This window comes from Rhipicephalus microplus, chromosome X, assembly GCF_043290135.1.
Source record: "Rhipicephalus microplus isolate Deutch F79 chromosome X, USDA_Rmic, whole genome shotgun sequence".
In the NCBI taxonomy this organism is placed as follows: domain Eukaryota; kingdom Metazoa; phylum Arthropoda; class Arachnida; order Ixodida; family Ixodidae; genus Rhipicephalus; species Rhipicephalus microplus.
In genome coordinates, this window is record NC_134710.1 from 450808252 (window position 1) to 450825503 (window position 17252).

The window sequence follows — 17252 nt, forward strand, 5'->3', positions numbered from 1 at the left end:
CAAGTTTCAAGCACTTCCTTTTGTGCCAGGGAGCATGCCGAAAGATACGCAGGGAGAGGTTGATAAGGGGTGATAAGATGCGTGTCTTCCTCTCGCACGTCCCGACTTTCGGCATCTTTTTTGTTTCAATTTTCCAACTAGAGGCTTTCATTTAGTGTGATCGCGATAGAGCGTTCGGGCGCCCAGTGGAATCGCTCGGTGGCAACGGGAACCACTCAGCTGACGATGCTCAGAATAAGCCAACCACTGCGGATGTCGGCATAGTGCTCAAAACTTTGTGTATAAGGCATAATTGGTAGATAGAAGAGGGAGGAAGTTCTCGCTGATTCTGAAAAATAGGTGTAAATTCCAGGCCCCTCACCATGCTGTAATGTTTGGCTTGTGTGTTATAGGTAAACTCTAATTCAGATCGGCAGCGTTTTTTGGTCACACTGAAAAAGCGTTGCGCGGCCTCTTGAACACTTCGTCGAGGGGTCTTGTTTTCTTGAAGGCAGCAAATGCTTACCCTGTGTATGTATATGGTTTGTACGCCCACCCCAACCAAAGCAGAAAAAGAAAGAGGGCGTGCGAAAAGAGGAGATGGTGCGAGAGTGAAATTTGGGCATGGTGTGCCCAGTTAGGTGTGTAAAAACGAGAGGTAGCAAAGACCAAGAAAAAAATTACGCCTTCTCCCACCAAGGGGCACCATGTGGGGATGCGTAGCAGCGCTTCTGTTTACTTGCGTCTCAATTTGTTTCCGTATGTGTTTCCTCATGTTTCATTTGCGTGTGGAGTTGTGTATATGTGGTGTACCGCGAATGTTACCCCTCCCCCTCGCATTTCTGCGCATTACCATGCCTGCGCCGTAATGTGAACTCCCATAGCTTCTAGAAGAAAGCAACAGCGCGAGTGCGCGCAACATTATAAACGAACACACAGCTGTGGCAGAGAAATAAACGTGAGAGGAGAAATGATAGGCAGTGCTCTACCACCTCTTCGCACCTCCTCGCGTAAGTGGGAGGAGAGAGGGGACAGTTGGTTTATGCGTATGAAGAGTGCTCACGCCACACACAGGATTGAATTCTGCCGTAATCATCCGCGCATCTAAAAGAAAGGTCAGGGGCCAATGTAGGAAGAGGCTTGAAAGGGCTGTGGGCATTTTGCTCAATCGAAGTTTTCAAACGTAAGGACTACAAGACAATGATAGTTTTGTGTTGTTCAAGAACGTCAGAAATTCCAAAAATATATGTCACTGCATTTCTTTGCGTATCTAGTATATTGAATGGCCTCAAGGGCTCCCTTTGAAACGCTTGTAAGTGTTTACTGCAGTGTATAAAACTTGCGAATTAGTCGTTGCTCTATATCATATCTTTCGTTTCGAATAGAAGTTTGACTGAAGTATATAAAGCATGAGGTGACTGACGTGGTGGCCTGTTGCATTAAAATGTTTTCCCAATGCTTTAGGTAATGGCTTGACGATGTCCACATGGTGCAAATTCTATCTCACGTAAACAGGCTATCCTGTTTCGCCGTTGTGTCGTTTGCCAGACTATGAACATTCGAGCGTGTAGGTATCGTTTGAACAAGTGCTGGTGAAGTTAGATTTTATGTGGTGGACATTATTACTTGGGTCACTTTTCACTATAACGCCATATTGAAAGTGTTTGCGACTCTTACATTCTGGACAAGAATAAAGGGCTATGTGGGCATTAGGCTTATTTTTGTATCCAGTCGTTCATTCATTCTTTATTCCCTAAAGGCTCCAAACAGAGAGAGCGTATATTGGTTGGCATTTAAAAGATGAAACACTCTAAGGGTAGAAGAAATGCAGATACTTTTTTTGTAAAAGCAGATGAGCAGGTCGTGTCAGCAACATAAGAGGAAAGGCTGTTGCAGTCTACAGCAACACGGGGGAAAAAAGGAACAAAAACCTGACTGTGCGCAATATTGGCGAGCGGCATTTAAAGGATGACCTGCGCTTGTGTATGGTGCGAGGGTAAAGAAACTGTAGAAAAATTTGTCAAACATTGATAGGCTGGAAATGCGACTGCTGTGAAAAAGGGATGGTAGAAGGAGGTTCTTTTTAGTGTTGATTTGTGATGTTACACGAATATGCTTAGGGAATGCGCGGTTCTTTAAGAAGGAAAAAACGAACCTGATCTCTGTTTGCCTATAGACGACACGGTGCCGTACCTTGCAGAGAATGGGAGAAAGTGAAGAAACAGAATAGAAAAAGAGGAAGAAGAGAGAGCACTCACCACACAGGAGTGACAGATAAAAGAAATAGATATGAAAGGGGGCACACTGTTGAAGAAGTCCGAGGATGGGGCACAACTCTGCAAGAGCTATACGACGTCAGGAGATCGCGGATGGCGGGCCGAATCTGCGAGAGCTACGTTGACGTCTAAGATTGCGAGCAACACAATTTTTCAGCACGGAATCGAGCGAGCAAGTCGTGCTGAGCAAATCAATATAGTGGCATGATTTTGAATGGATTCAAGCAGTGTTGGGGAAGCAATTTTTTTCCACCCCAGATGCAAGACGCGTACTCGAGTTTTGGGTTGACGAAAAATGTTTATTTGGGTCACCGTGTTGGGTTTAAAAAATCCTTGCTTTTTGTGAGCAGGTGATATAACGTTATTATGTGCACACCCATAAAGGTTATTGGTTATACTGACACCTAGGTACAAGACCTTTTGTAGTTCGGGAAGCGCGTTTCTTAGGCGCTCGATACCCGTTAAGATGAGATAACCGTCGCATTATGCCACGATGCTCTTACCTATTGTGGCACGGTGGTGGTTAGTATTGGATTGTTACTTGGGAGCACATCTGAGTGTTTTGTAATAAATGCCAACGGCTGGCTGGGCTGCGCTTTACGGCCTTGTTCATGCAGTGCTGCTCTTCAAATCAAATGTACATGCCGCATTTTACGTCCTGTTTACAGCATCCTGCGGTCGGCGTTTGCTTCGGGTTGCTTAAGTTTTTATCGCATAGTAACCGTCGTCGCTACACATCCTTCTTGGGTAACCCACATGGCCGACAAATATTGCTTGTTCGCAGTGTAGCGAGTGATCACTAGTGCTATACCTAGGTATTTTTGGTTATCTTTTGTTTTTCTGTAGAAGTTCTACAAAATATCTACAGTTGCACCTAATTTCTGTGGTCGTAGTAAAATACACCAGATGCCATTTTTTATAAACTTTTCGCAGTGGAACCTGGAGCGAAATCAGTATAATGCATTATCGAGTAGTATAGAGTACTAGAACGAGAACACCTGTCAGACAAGTTGTTCCGTTGGTTTAGAGAGACTGCGCTACGCATAATCAAGAGTGCGCGTTGCTTATATGCACACTCGAATGAACGCAACGCGGCCCGTGCTAACGGCAGGGGGCATCTTTACTTTCGGGATGTTTATCATTCTTGCTTTAGTCACTGTCACGGATTACACACTTTTGCTTTTTCTCTTCGCAGCGAAAACTACTACGGGGAACTGGATGTGAAGACGCTGAAAAAGACCCAGACGCACAAGAAGGGCAATCGTCAATCGTCGTCGTCGGATGAAGCCCCGTCTTCGTAGTTAACGCATCTCCATCAGCGGCTCAAGACGGTCGCCACACAACAAGATGTCCACTCCATGTACACCCACCCGGCTATTGTGCATTCTGCGCTAGGAGTTGTGGCTGCTGCTCTACTCTGCGGGATCCTAAATTGGAAATTTCTCGTTCACGCACATATAAGGAGTCTCATTTCACCATGTTTTTTTCTATGGCGGTGTTCACATCGCAGCAAGAGAACAGAAACAGTTCGACGTGTGCCCAGGAGAGACTGCGTACATTTTCTCTTGATTTGAGTGTAAGTTTTGCCAGTAGGTAAATGCTCACACTGAAGCGCTTTATGGCAACAAGCATGCATGTGAAAGTTTTTTTTTTCGATGAATAAAACATTAGTCATATGGAGTACATTGTCAACAGAAATCAGTATGATTTTTGAGGTGCCTAGTGCCGTAAGAAGTTATCTCGCTATAGCGCTGCGGAAAGCTCCTTTGTTTTCACTGGGTGCCTTCTACGGAGGGGCTTCAGCGACGCCTCCTTTCTCGAAGTGCAATCACGAGCGGTGTCCTATTGAAGTAAAATGAAATAACGTGAACAAATGTGACAAGAGAGCATCACGGTTACTGGCGGAAAATACTGAGCGCACATGGACGCTTGATTTCGGCTGTATCTCGCCTTCTTCTTCATAATAAAATATTATCTCTCAACACATTGACAGCTGCTGGTTCATTGCTAACATCGAAGTGCTTGGATGCAGGATACGGATGCAGGATACGGATGCACGATACGAATGCAGGATACTACCTTATGGGAGTCGCTCTTAATGCCATTTATTACCGCAGTCATAACGGAGTACGTGACTTTGTCTGGAGGCTTCAAAAATTAACTCCTACCAGTCAGAGTGAAAGTGGCGCAAAAATAATGTGAGGGCGCCACTCTCTGAATATGCAAACTGGTTTGAAAGTTTAGCGACAAGCATTCCCAAGGCGCCACACAATAGCTTTGGGCAACCAGAATGAAGGATTATCATCAAATATTGTGAAGGCCTAAAGCCGTAACTATGGCCAAGTCAAGTGAAAGAACTGCTAAGGGAACTCTGCCAGCACCACGTAGGTACTCTGGTCAGCTACAATAAAAGCTTTATTTCATCGCTACGAAGTATAGGAAAACTTTTCACGTGAGGTAACAAGGACAAAGAGGTTTCACTCACACTTAGGAATTCTTTTGCATGTACGTTGTACAGCCTGTAATCGCTCGTGGGCAACAATACAAGCAGATTTATTGCCATCACATGGCTGGTAGTTGTTGAGACCCGCGGCTTAGCCATGATAAAGAACCACCTTCGACTCTTTAGACGCACTCGAGTGGTTATGTTTCTGCGCATATTGTTAATGTATCAGACGCTTCACGCCAAGAGTGTAAAAAGACTTGACTGGAGAGACGCCTATGAGAACTGATGCTTATTTGCTACTTGGTTGTTCCTAAAATTGTTAATGCGCGCGTGTGCAGTCAAACATGTCGAAGTGTAGTCATGCATAACCGAACCGGCTTACGATAAAAGGGCGTCTAAATATTACAAAATAATTGCTCAGGAAAGGTACTTCATAATTCTTGAGGGTTATATAGGTAACACTCACGCGAACGTTTCAGTGCAGGTAAGTATTGCCGCCTTCATTATTCTACATCACCAGTCAACCTTACTACTTTTCAAGATCGACTTAACTACCCAAATGCGCAATTATGCAGATTTTTTTTATCAAGCATAGACAGCTCTCAACCACTCGGTCAAACTTTCAATACAACGAAATTTTGGCGATGTACATAGTTCTGCAGCTCAAAAGCACCCTCTATTAGCACCGAGAAGAAACACTGGCGTCGCTGCAGTCGTGGCGAAGTGAGGTCACGGCACGGACTCTCCTGCTTCGCCGCTGACGCATGCCCATGGTCGCTTGTTTCCTAGCTGACCGTCTACCCACTATTCAGTTATACGGTGTTGATTTCTTCTCAATTTGGAGTAGTGTATTACTAAAGGCAGAAAGTAAACGTATTTATTGCTGGTAAAGGTTAACTAAATAAGGATACACTTTGAAAATGAAGGTGCAGGCCAGCGAGACATTAGTAGTTTTCACCATGTACGTACTCAGGAAAATAAGTGCTAAAAAATGTTCCTTCTAAATGGGCCTAACTTCATTAAAACTGCATTGAATACCATCTGACACAATTGTTTTATAAACATTTGTGTCGAATTAATACAAATAAATTTAGATCGTTTTCAGTTTACTCACAACAATGCGATTTACTATGCAGGTTCTGTCTGCCTCTCAAAAAATGTGGCACATTTGACATAATCCACTTTGGGATGCAGGAGACTTTAGATGAAGTTGTCTTTCATACACAATTACTTATAATAGTGAGAAAAAAAGTAACGCTGCAAACCAAGAATGGTTAACGGAATGCTGAGAAGTCGGTATACTCGGACCTCATGTAGAGATTTTTTCTCAACAGTCGTCAGGATTACGTAGTCGCATACCCTGATTTATGCAAGCAGCTGACTTCATCTACGATCGCGTCATAAACGGAAATGTTCACTTCACAATGGAGCATATTGATAGCTATTGTTTGCAAAACGAACGTCAAAAGGTGGAAATGAACTCTTTTGATGGCACATGCTGCTTCGTGCCCCAAGCGATAATGAAACGTCCTCTGCCCCAGTGAAGCAACGATTGGTCTCGCACGTCATGCTCATATACAGATCGATGCTGTTCTGAGGTAATCAATCATGCAAATTTTATTTATCAGGTGGCTATCTAAACTGGTACTCATATTGCTCATATTTCACCACGTTATTTAGCTGCATGTGTTTGGTAATAATTTTGGCGCTCCGTTTGCATTTTTGATGGAAGCGGAATTGTTGTAGGCCCGTGTGCTCAGATTTGGGTGCACGTTAAAGAAACCCAGATGGTCGAAATTCCCGGAACCCTCCACTACGGCGCCTCTAATATCCATATCAAGGTTTTGGGACGTTAAACTCCACAAATCAATCAATCAATGTGCTGTCTTGCTGTTCACCCCCGTCGGAGTGCGACTATTGTGGCCGGGAATCGAACCGATCTTCGAAGTAAGCAGCGCGACACCATAACAAACCTCATCAAAGCGTGTGCGCTGGAGCGCAGGCACCTCGTTGGTGATTCTACTGAAAAAAAAACGTTTAGTTTTTAGTTCTTTTATTACGAACATCATCGATGCTGCTTCCGTAATTTATTTTAAGCGTGAGACAAGTAAAAAGTGAACGCTAGCTGCGCAGCCGCGGATGCAGCGAGGGCGTGTGATGTACACACGCGCCACAGCAACATTCGTAGAGTTCGTGCTGTGACGTGATGCAAGTCTCCAACCAGGCCGCGCTCCTCCAATATTTGGGGTTAATACCACCTGATGAGCGCAGACGACACAATTGTTGGTATCGTGTTTGTGCGTGCTAACTATAGTTCATCATTTGTTCGCCCTGGCCTTTAACCAAGGTTGCAAGGAGTTGTGAAAGCAACGTCGACACCCTCTACTCTGTTTAAATTTCGTACACAAGTGGGGAAAATACTGTGTGCAATAAGCCATAAAAGTTTCAGGGCCATGCGAGTGCATGCTGAACTGTCTGTTCGAGCCTCCTAGCAGTGCGCCATCTGTCGTTGATCACAGTACTAGGCCGATAATGGTTCTTCTTGTCAGTCATTCTCCTTTAATGTTACACTGCGGCGTACCGCATTGTTATTTCGCAGTTTTCGCTCGAAACGATTATGTGCACAATGACCGTCGCACTTATATCTTCATAGCAGGGTTAACTCTATCACGGCGTCCCTCGAATGGCGTTTTGTTGGCCATGCTTCAGTTTGTGATAAACATTGCGACTGATAACAGCATTGCCAATAAACTGCTCTCGAGAACAAAGCACGTAGACGCAAACGCCAAAAAGTGCGTCGCGTGAAAAAGTGAAAAGCGGAAAGTATTTGTACTCCGGGTACTCCGGTTTTCCCGATATACTGCACGTGGAGTACATAGATTAATTATTCGCTTTTAATGCAACACGAAACACTGTATGATCTAGGCCGGTGGGAGTTCCCCCTCCCAAATATGAAATTAGCGTACAGCTAGTCCGTCACGTTACGCTTGCTCCCGATCACTGATACCCGAGCCCCCGATGCATGATGCATATCGATCCAGACTACGACAGAAAACTTGCGTGAACAGTGTAGTTAACGTGTAGAATTGAACCATATTCGGTGTTGTGCATGGAGTGACACTTACACCAAGAGCAAGGACCAGTGGGTCAAAGTGCTAGGAAAAGCTTCACTAGCAGACCAACTTTGTGCTGTCCCGGAGGCTCGCGAGGGGGCGTAGAGCTTTGGGCTCTCTGTACCGACGTTGGAGATACCCTATGCACCTGGACTCTAGCCCAGGATGCTATAAAACCTCTTTTTGGGTAGCAAAATTTCACAACCACCAACACCCTTGAGAAAACAGACAGGCCATAGCTTTAGAGAGCGATGCATTTCGGGTGGTTTGGTGCTGTCGATCGTCACTGACGTAGCGGGAGTGTTGCGAAGAGGCTTTTGGCCACATACTCGCGTGGTCCATGGGAATTTGTGGTTCAGTCTGCGTACGGCTGAATAGTAATGTTTATTCATTAAGTCGGAAGTGTTGCATGCCTCCTCAAACGAAAACTTTGGTCATTAGTGACGACCGTCCCGTGGCGTGATATGTCATGAGGTGACATATCATGCCACGTGATGAAGCCAATTTATGACGTGATCATTACGTCTCAGATCTCGAAAGTTTCTGACGTCATTATGACGTCACAGACTGTGGCATGTGTGTTCATGTAACGTAAAGCCACACGGTACCGTTGCAGCGCTTTGCATTAGGCGGTGAAGAAAATTGCAGAACGCACACTCTCAATATAAGGAAATGAGGATGGATTGATTGATATGTGGGGTTTAACGTCCCAATAAGAAAATGAGGACTGTGCTTAGCAACGTTAATATTATTCTAACGTATCTACGCCATTAAATCATATTAAAACTGAGGATATTGCTTTATTTTATTACCTACTGCATAATTTGGGTATCGTAGCGTTTTCTTTTTTCATATAAATTTATCTATTGCATCAAGCACCATAATGTTCTACGTTATCTCCAATGTCTCTGCAACCACCTTATTCTAAGCATTTATACTGTTCTATAAAACCACTCATTGCTTGACCGATCCCACAAAGTGAGTGTGAGCCACAGCTAATAGGTGAACAAGAGCAGCACGACTGAGGAAGCCAGGGGTTGTGCTTTCTGCTCTTTTATATGCATCGACCGACAAGAAGAAGAGTAAGCAGAAAAAAAGAAGGAAGAAAGGAACTTTCACCTCCGAACCGTCTTAGGTGCATGCACGAGGGGCCCTAGAAGATTTCGCAATAGCAACTTTCCGGACAATCACGGCGTGTTCTTTGCGGCCGTTATCGGCGTCGGTCGCAGCGTGAGGTTCCGTACACCATCTAATCCGATAAGTTCGCGGTACGCTTCAGGTGTTCTTTGTGCGAGTGAAAGCGTGAGAAGGCAGCTGGAGAATGGGGTTCAGGCGGAAAGGAAACACGCCGTTCCTCTTCCTGAAAGCGAAGAGTTCTTAAGGCGCTTGCGGCCTATATGCCCAACAAGACTGAATTTACAACGAGACTGAATTCAGAACGAGACGGAATGTCCAATAGTGGATATTCGGGTTTGATGGACATTCAGTCTCGTTGGACAATCAGTCTCGGTTGGACATTGTGGTCTTAGGCCATTCCGTATTGTTGGACATACCGTCTCGGTTGGACATTCTATCTAGTTGGACCTACAGCCGCTTTGGACATTCAGTCTCGGTTGGGCATTCCACCTCGTTGGACATTCAGTAGCGCCCAGCTCATGGGACCCATTTACCATTCCGTCTCTATCGAACAACAAGCTTTTCCAGTCACAGGAACCACAATGTTCTGGCTCGTAATGGCTTGTTTTGGCGTGTAAAGTCCTGCCACTTGAAATCCGAGAATTCAATTAAAAAATTTTCCTCCAGAACTTTTTTGACCAACATTCTCTAAAAGGAAAGACGTTTTCGAGGTGTTCAATTCTTTGTCGTAAAAACAAAAAAACATTAGGCCAAGGAAGGCATAGGTACTTTTTGATGTTTTTTAACTGCAGTGTAATGAATATCACCTGAATTTAAAGAATAAATGAGGCGAGAGAGCACGCTTTCTGTCAGTGGGAAGTGAGCCCATAACTATCCAGTTACGCGTGTGATGTTCTAATGAAGCTGCCACGTAGTCCGCTCCCTGGTCTAGTTTGTTGGGTATTTATGCAAGTTTAGTCCCTAGAAAGGTTAGCCAACTGAACTCGTAGCCATAATCACAAGGATGTGCGCCTGCATCCTAGTGCTGTAATGGCGGCTTCTGCGTACACTCGAATTTCTTTTAAAGTAGATTACAATTGTTACACTTGAGCGTTTTGACGATGGCAACTGTGCTTCATGTTTTCGCTTTGCACAAGGTATCCATTGTGCCATAAATCATTTTTTGAAGTACCAAAGCACCCGTTATGCCATCATAAATTTTTATCTGAATAAGGGAAGTGCCTGCTACACATCTGTAAGTTATAATATGATAACTTTGTTGGAACTGCGTTTAGGCAATGACGATGAAGAGTTATGGCTGAGCACTTTGCCGTGGGTGCGGAAGCGCTGCGGGAGTGGAGGGTGGCGTGGATGCACGGCTCTAGCCCAAACTCGTCACTTTGCCAAGCAAGACGGCGTGCTTTCTTGTCCAAGAAATAAGACGCAGGCAAGGAATTTTTACGTGCTTGTTACATCACCCGGTTTAAAATGAAGTGCAAAAAAATTATGAAAGTAGCTTCACTTGAAGCAGTGGTCAAGTTTTATACACCGGCGCTTTGTCAATTTATGCGAGGTTGTGTGCTAAAAGAGGCAGCTTCTAGCCTTACTTAGTAGAAAAATCAAATTTGTTCCCATCTCTTTCTTTGTTTAGCCCTTGCGGCTAAAAGGTGACTGTTCTGCCTGCCGTCAGTCATGGGAATAAGCAGCGCTTCTACTCTTTAATAGCTGTGACAGCGTAGCCGGTCCAATCAAAAAAGTGACTAGAAAGACTTTGCTGGTCACACGATTCACTTGAACACTGAGGCACTACGCTATCTGTCTATCTGATATGCTCGTATTATGAGCACTAACACACTCCGCTACACTTGACAAATATAAACTTTCACTAGGGAGTTTTTGGAGAGAAACTTGCGGTCATGTCACAGGGCACTTTTACGCACTTTCTAGAGTAGCTGAGAGAGGCCCATTAGATTTGGTGGTGCCTACGTCTTCGTGCAAAATTTCGGGTCTAATACACCTGAAAAATATTCTCAACCATAGGTATGATTACGCAAGCTACATTTTAAAAATCAAAATAAAAAAACGCTCCGGATTCATTTAACAGAAGTGCGAACCTGCAAGCTTGTTGGCAGTAATGTTGACATGAGTGCTAGCAATACGACACATTTGTTTTAGTGCGCGTTTTCCCTTCGTGCGCTGATGGCCATACACACTGAAACTTTGCATATATTTTATTGAAACTACGCTACTGTCTGGATTGCATTGCACTTGTTATTATCTATAGGTTGGGGACAGGGCTCACCTTCCGTCCAAGAAGCCGGATTCGGATTGGTCCCACAAGAGTCGTATATGGTGCCAGAACGACTTCCCAGGTCGACAAAAAAGAACTCGTGTCACTCACTTCTGTTGGGTTTGGTAATGTTGCAGTAGAAGAAAGTCACAGTTCCGACGCAAGGGTGAAACAATGAATGTGATAGCAACCACTTGGAATTGAGTGCAGAGAACGGCAAGCATATCAAAACATGCAGCACGCTGCTGACGCACAAATGACGCACAAAAACAATACACACAATACGACATTGATTGATATGTGGGATTTAACATCCCAGAACCACCATATGACTATGAGTGACGTCGTAGTAGAGGGCTCCGGAAATTTCGACCACCTGTGGTTCTTTAACGTGCACCCAAATCTGAGCACACGGGCCTACGTTATTTCCGCCTCCATCGGAAATCCAGCCGCCGCAGCCGAACACAAGACGACAGCGAACTAACAATGTTTACAGCTAGAAACTTATCGCGCTGCGTGAAACTCATATGATGATTTCGGGACTATAAACCTCAATTATTAATCAATCAATCAGCCAACAAAAACAACACAGGAAGCGTATTTAGGAACAGATATGAGTGCGAATAAGTGTCCTAGTTGTTACTTCACTGTGTTCGAAAAGCGTGCTCTTTCCGCAGAGGAGGCGTGTGCAGCGAGTGAAGTGATCTTTGTGTGCCCTGCAACTAAACACCATCGTTCCGGAGAAATCCGAAGGCGCGCGATTCTCGCCCACCACAGGATAATAGCTCCGATAAGGTCACGCTGTCTCTGCGGCGCAAAGCACACGCGGCAGATGAGTGCGCATTCGCGCACGCGACAATCTGGATGCCGAGCTTTACGCCGAGTGAATTCAATGCTTCTTCTTGCTCGTAATGCTGAAAACACTTTTCCCCCTTGAGATTGGATCCGCCAGCGCTAGCGCATCGTAGTAGCGCGCCGTTTCAACGTTGAAGCAGGTGCTCCTTCGTGGCTCACTGGTTAAAGCTGCGCCCTTAGGAACGAAAGGTGAGGCGTTCGATTCCGCGAGCCAGAATAATTTTTTGAATTATTTCATGTATTTCCACCACACACACACGCAAATATATATATATATATATATATATATACATACATATTGTGGTGAAGATGAAGTGAAGGAAGGCAAAGCGAATAAACAGCTGACAGGCTCACGAGTGTGTAAATCAGCCAACATGAGTCTTTCCTGTGCGTTTCCTCTGTAAGTATAACTTGTATACATATGCCACCAACCCCGTAACATATTGGTGAGAGGCGCTGGGTAGAACATCACGCAACAGAGCTCCACAGCGGACGTCGCATCGCTTCCCTAGCAATGGCCAACAATCAGCCCTCCTCGTCAATGACAGTGTCTTTGTCGAAAACGGCACCACCACCATACGTTTTCACGCTACTTAAGGATCCCAGCAGTACATTCTGCGGGACTGATGACGTAGATTTTCACGATTGGTCGGTAATGTCGAATGTGTCAGCTGGCCGAACAGATGGGATCCCACACTTCAGTTGGCTAATGTGTTGTTTTACTTGAGAGGCACAACCAAAGTGAGGTATGAAAATAACGAAGATAAACTCACAAGCTGGGACCAACGCAAAGAAAAGATACGAGATGTATTTCGCAAACCCGCTAGACGTAAGATCGCCGCCTAAAAGGAAGTGGCCTGCCTGCCGAATCACGCACGGAATTCTACCTCTAATACATTCAAGACGAGCTGGCTGTTTTCCGAAAAGCCGACAGTGACATGACGGAAGGTGACAAGGTTAAACATGTTCTGAAAGGGATCGCCGACGACGCATTCAATCTCCAGATGTGCAAAGGCTATTCCAACGTGGACGCGATCATCAAAGAGAGTCGTCAGTTCATGCAAGTAAAATGTCGCCGCGTTCTGCAACCATTCGCAAGACTTCCAAACACCGCTGAAACGTTGACTTGCGAAGACCAGCCCGCAGCACAACGTTTTTCGCCGCCGGAAGACCTGACACTCACTGTTTGTCAAGAACTGAAAGCAATGACGCCGTCAGTGCTCTGTTCGCACAGCACCAAGATCACTCCTGTTACCACTCCTCTTGTTCAAGCTATAGTGCGCCAGGAGCTTGAAAATACCGGAGTGCATTCCGTATTCCGTGCACCCTGTCACCGCGCCCAGAGTCAACGAACACCCTTTTGCGATGCCCTCTTGCTCCCGACAGTTTTCTCCACGCACTCGCAACCCGGCAGAGTGGTGAAGTACAGATGACCATCCTATATGTTTCAACTGCCACCCCGTTGAAGATATTTCTTGCTACTGCCGCAACACATGTATGGTCCTCGGCGACTCGTGCAACAACCAATATGACCCGTTTCAGAAGTACCCCCCCCCCCCCCACACACATTTTCACCTGCCCATGATTTCAATGCCGTTGACAATTCTGAGAGCGCTTGGTAAAGCCGCTCGCCTTCACCACGTGGGCACCAGTCTCGTTCACCGCAAACAAATCGGTCGTCGTCCTGTCCGCCGCAGCTACGGCGCTTTTCATTCCCTGTGTCTTCCGGCCGCACCGTGCGTCTTAAAGAACTATGAAATGCAACCCCCGGGGGCGGTGCTACATTGACGACTTCCACAGCTAATCCTCTCTCCGTTCCTTCCCCACGAAGTGTATTAGACGTTGAAGTAGACGGCGTACTTGTCGACACCGACGCAAGCATTTAGGTAATGAGTGCAAGCCTACGCACACGTTTAGAGAAGGTTCTGACACCAGCGGCTGCCCAAATGCTCCGTGTGGCCGATGGCGGCACGCCGATGGTTCTTGTTCTGTGCACTGCCCGCTTATGTAGAGTCGATCACACTACTTATGTAATTTTAGCCGTGATTGACCACTGCCCTGATGACGTTATTCTATAGGCCTTGACTTCTTGTCACATAATTCTGCTGTTATCGATTGTGCTACCGGCGTCCTTCAGCTATAGCTGCCTCAAATTGCCACTGATCGCCACGCTGCCGCGCCATGCCTGTGCTGTCTTCAGGATATGCGACTGTCACGTCACACAGCCACTTATATCATTTGTCCACACAGTCACAAGTTGCCGATGGTAAGCATATCCTCCCTCTCCTCGCCGACGTCCTTTTTAGCGACAACATTGCCATTCCCCTTACGCTTGCGATTGTCAGCGACAACCTGCACCTCACTCCCATTTCTAAATTTAAGCTTGTGACCTCCAGTGCTTCCTCGTGGTTGGATAATATATCTAGTGCTAAGGAATTCAAAATAGCAGCTCTTACCACCGATATTGATTCATTTCAGTCTCCCGTAGACAACAATACATGTCCTCTGCCAGATTATTTCTCAAAGATGACGGCAGCCGACGTCGACTTTGCGCAAGCCAACAACACCCGCCGCCTTCTCGCGTCATATAGCGACATTTTTTTTTATTTCAACGACAAGCCTCTAGGGCAAACATTCGCCGTTCAGCACCGAATAAACAGTGTTGACCCCAGTCCTATTCGGCGACGCCCCTATTGTGTCTCGGACACTGAGTGCAGAGTTATCCAAACGAAAGTTGACAAAATGCTAATCAAAGGTGTCATGGAATTAAGAAATAGTCCTTGGCCTCTCCTGTTGTCCTTGGGAAGAAAAAAGTCTGCACCTGGCGCTTCTGCGTTGACTGTCGCCACCTTAACAGGAAAGCGCGAAAAGAAGTGTACCCGCTACCACGCATCGATGACGTGTTGAATGGCCTGCACGGGACTACACATTTCTCATCTATTGTTCTTCGATTCGGCTACCGGCACACTTCTGTCGAAGAAATGGACCGCCAGATGATGGCCTTCATTACACGTGGCGGTTCATACCCCCTATGAAAATGGCAACGTCCAGTACGTTTACTGTATGTTTCCCCGAGGCAACATGAGGACGCAGCCTGTATGTATCCCAACTGTCGAAATTTAGCCGGCTCTTTTCTGTCACCTCGAAGTGTCCACCTTCTATGTGTAACATCTGTGACCGTTCTGTATGTAGGCGAACTGTCTCGATTCAGCTGCCACTTTTCTGTCACCTCAAAGTGTCCGTCGAATATGTGTACCCTCTGCGGCCACCCTGTATAACTCCTAACTGTTGCGATTTGGCCGCCGATTCTATGTTGCCTTGAAGTGGCCATCTTTCATGCGTCCTGCAAGTAGCTAGCTTTTATGCAGACCAGGTATTAGGCCCATTCCACTGTCTGCACGGTGCGGCATACTACGGCTGCCATAATTAGAATGTACATGGACATGCATACGAAACTCTGCAAACTTACTCCTTTATTATTCTTTACAATATACACTAGAGAAAATTGTTTAAAACCATCCAAACAAGCAGTGAACATTGGTTGGCAGCTAATAAAATTAGGACTAACAAATCAGCCTCATCTCCATAAAGCACACCAATAAAAATTTTAGAGCTTTGGCTTGTATGACAGTTGTTTCATTCAGTAATAGACAAGCTAAATAATTTCTGAAATACACAGAAAATTATGTTTCAAGTAAGGAACTCGTCACGGCACGAATATGAATGACCAAAAGACCCTTGCAAGGCACTGGGAACACTATCCGCTACTTAGACAAGTTTTGCGCATGCAAATCAGTCATTCAATGTACCATATTGAAAACGTATTGGAGTGCCTTATTGGGCTTTATGTGTCAAATGCAAATTCATGCAGCATTCCAGAGTGAAAAAAGGAATGGCATGAGTTCAAAACACTCACAATAAACACACATAAAATATAGATATAGCAAATAAGCTAACACTGTCACAAAACACCAACGCACTATACCCATAACTTCTCTCGATGAATGCAAGTTAAATAAGTAAATATTGCAATAAATTAAGAATCTGAGTAACACACATCAGTGCACTGCCAAGGATGCTTGGTTAAGTTGTCATTGCACTACCAAAATAATTTCTGTAATACACGAAAACAGGTAGAGTTAAAAAAGCATATCTCAATAAAATGTGCAGTTAAAATGAAAGAGTAAATTAACGTGTCTCATTACAATAGTAAAACCTCAGTTTTAAAATGTCTAAGAATAGAGCGACCAGGTTGACTGATACCCTAATGCCTGTACTCATGAATCAATACTTCAAAATGCCTTCAATAAGTGATCACTAAGAAAGTTGAATACAACTATGTATCACTGCAAAATATCACACGTGGCCAGTTATTTGGCCATTAAGTATCACAGTAGGAATCGCATGATTGCACTACCAAAACTAATTTCTGTAATACAAGGAAACAAGCAGGGTTACATTAATTAGCATAGCACAAGAAAATGTGCAGTAAGTATCAAAGTGAAATAAAGTAATGAAGTAGTTTGTATCACAATAGTAAAAATTTATTTTTGAAGGACTTCAAATGACAAAGAATGCAGTGGCCAGGATGAATAAAATGACTAAAAAGGAAGCGACCAAGTTGGCTGGGACCCCAATGCCTGCACTTAGGATTGAATATTTCAAAATGCCTTCAGTAAGTTATCATAAAAATTTGTATATGACTAACTATCACAGCAAAATATCACACATGGTATGTTGCACACAAAATTAAGTATAAGTAAGTAATCCAGCACATGATTGCACTTGCAAAATGAATTCCTTGAATACAAGAAAACAAGCAACATTATTATAGCATACTACAATAAATTAGCAGTAAATACCATATTTACTTTCATAATGAACCCCCCCCCCCTCCTTTCGCTCCTTCAAAACAAATATTTCTTAGTGTATCTGCTCATTTTATTTGAGTGAAAGCCAGTGTCAGTGACATATAAGAAGTTAAATCACGCGATTATATTAAGAAATAACGACGCAGCGAAAGTAAAAACACAGCTTGACAATGCTAAACAGTTGCAAGCCGTCACAATTTTAGTCGCGCCATTTGGCGGCAAACCCGATCTGTCAAACTAAGAAAGAACTTCTGCTTATAGCACCACACAAGCACAGTGGTGCCCAAACAAAGTACCTCACTGATA

At 44.7% G+C, this 17252-nt stretch overlaps 1 protein-coding gene across 1 annotated transcript in view; it reads left to right on the forward strand.

Annotated features, from left to right (window-relative positions):
• The window catches only part of Gasp (Chitin binding Peritrophin-A domain-containing protein Gasp), a 53483-nt gene extending 49242 nt beyond the window's left edge, over window positions 1-4241 (forward strand). Inside the window, exon 4 of the mRNA XM_037413139.2 lies at window positions 3451-4241. Coding sequence (XP_037269036.1) covers window positions 3451-3556 — 106 coding nt within the window. The 3' untranslated portion in view covers window positions 3557-4241. The remainder of the gene's footprint in view (window positions 1-3450) is intronic.
• Window positions 4242-17252: the final 13011 nt, after the last annotated feature.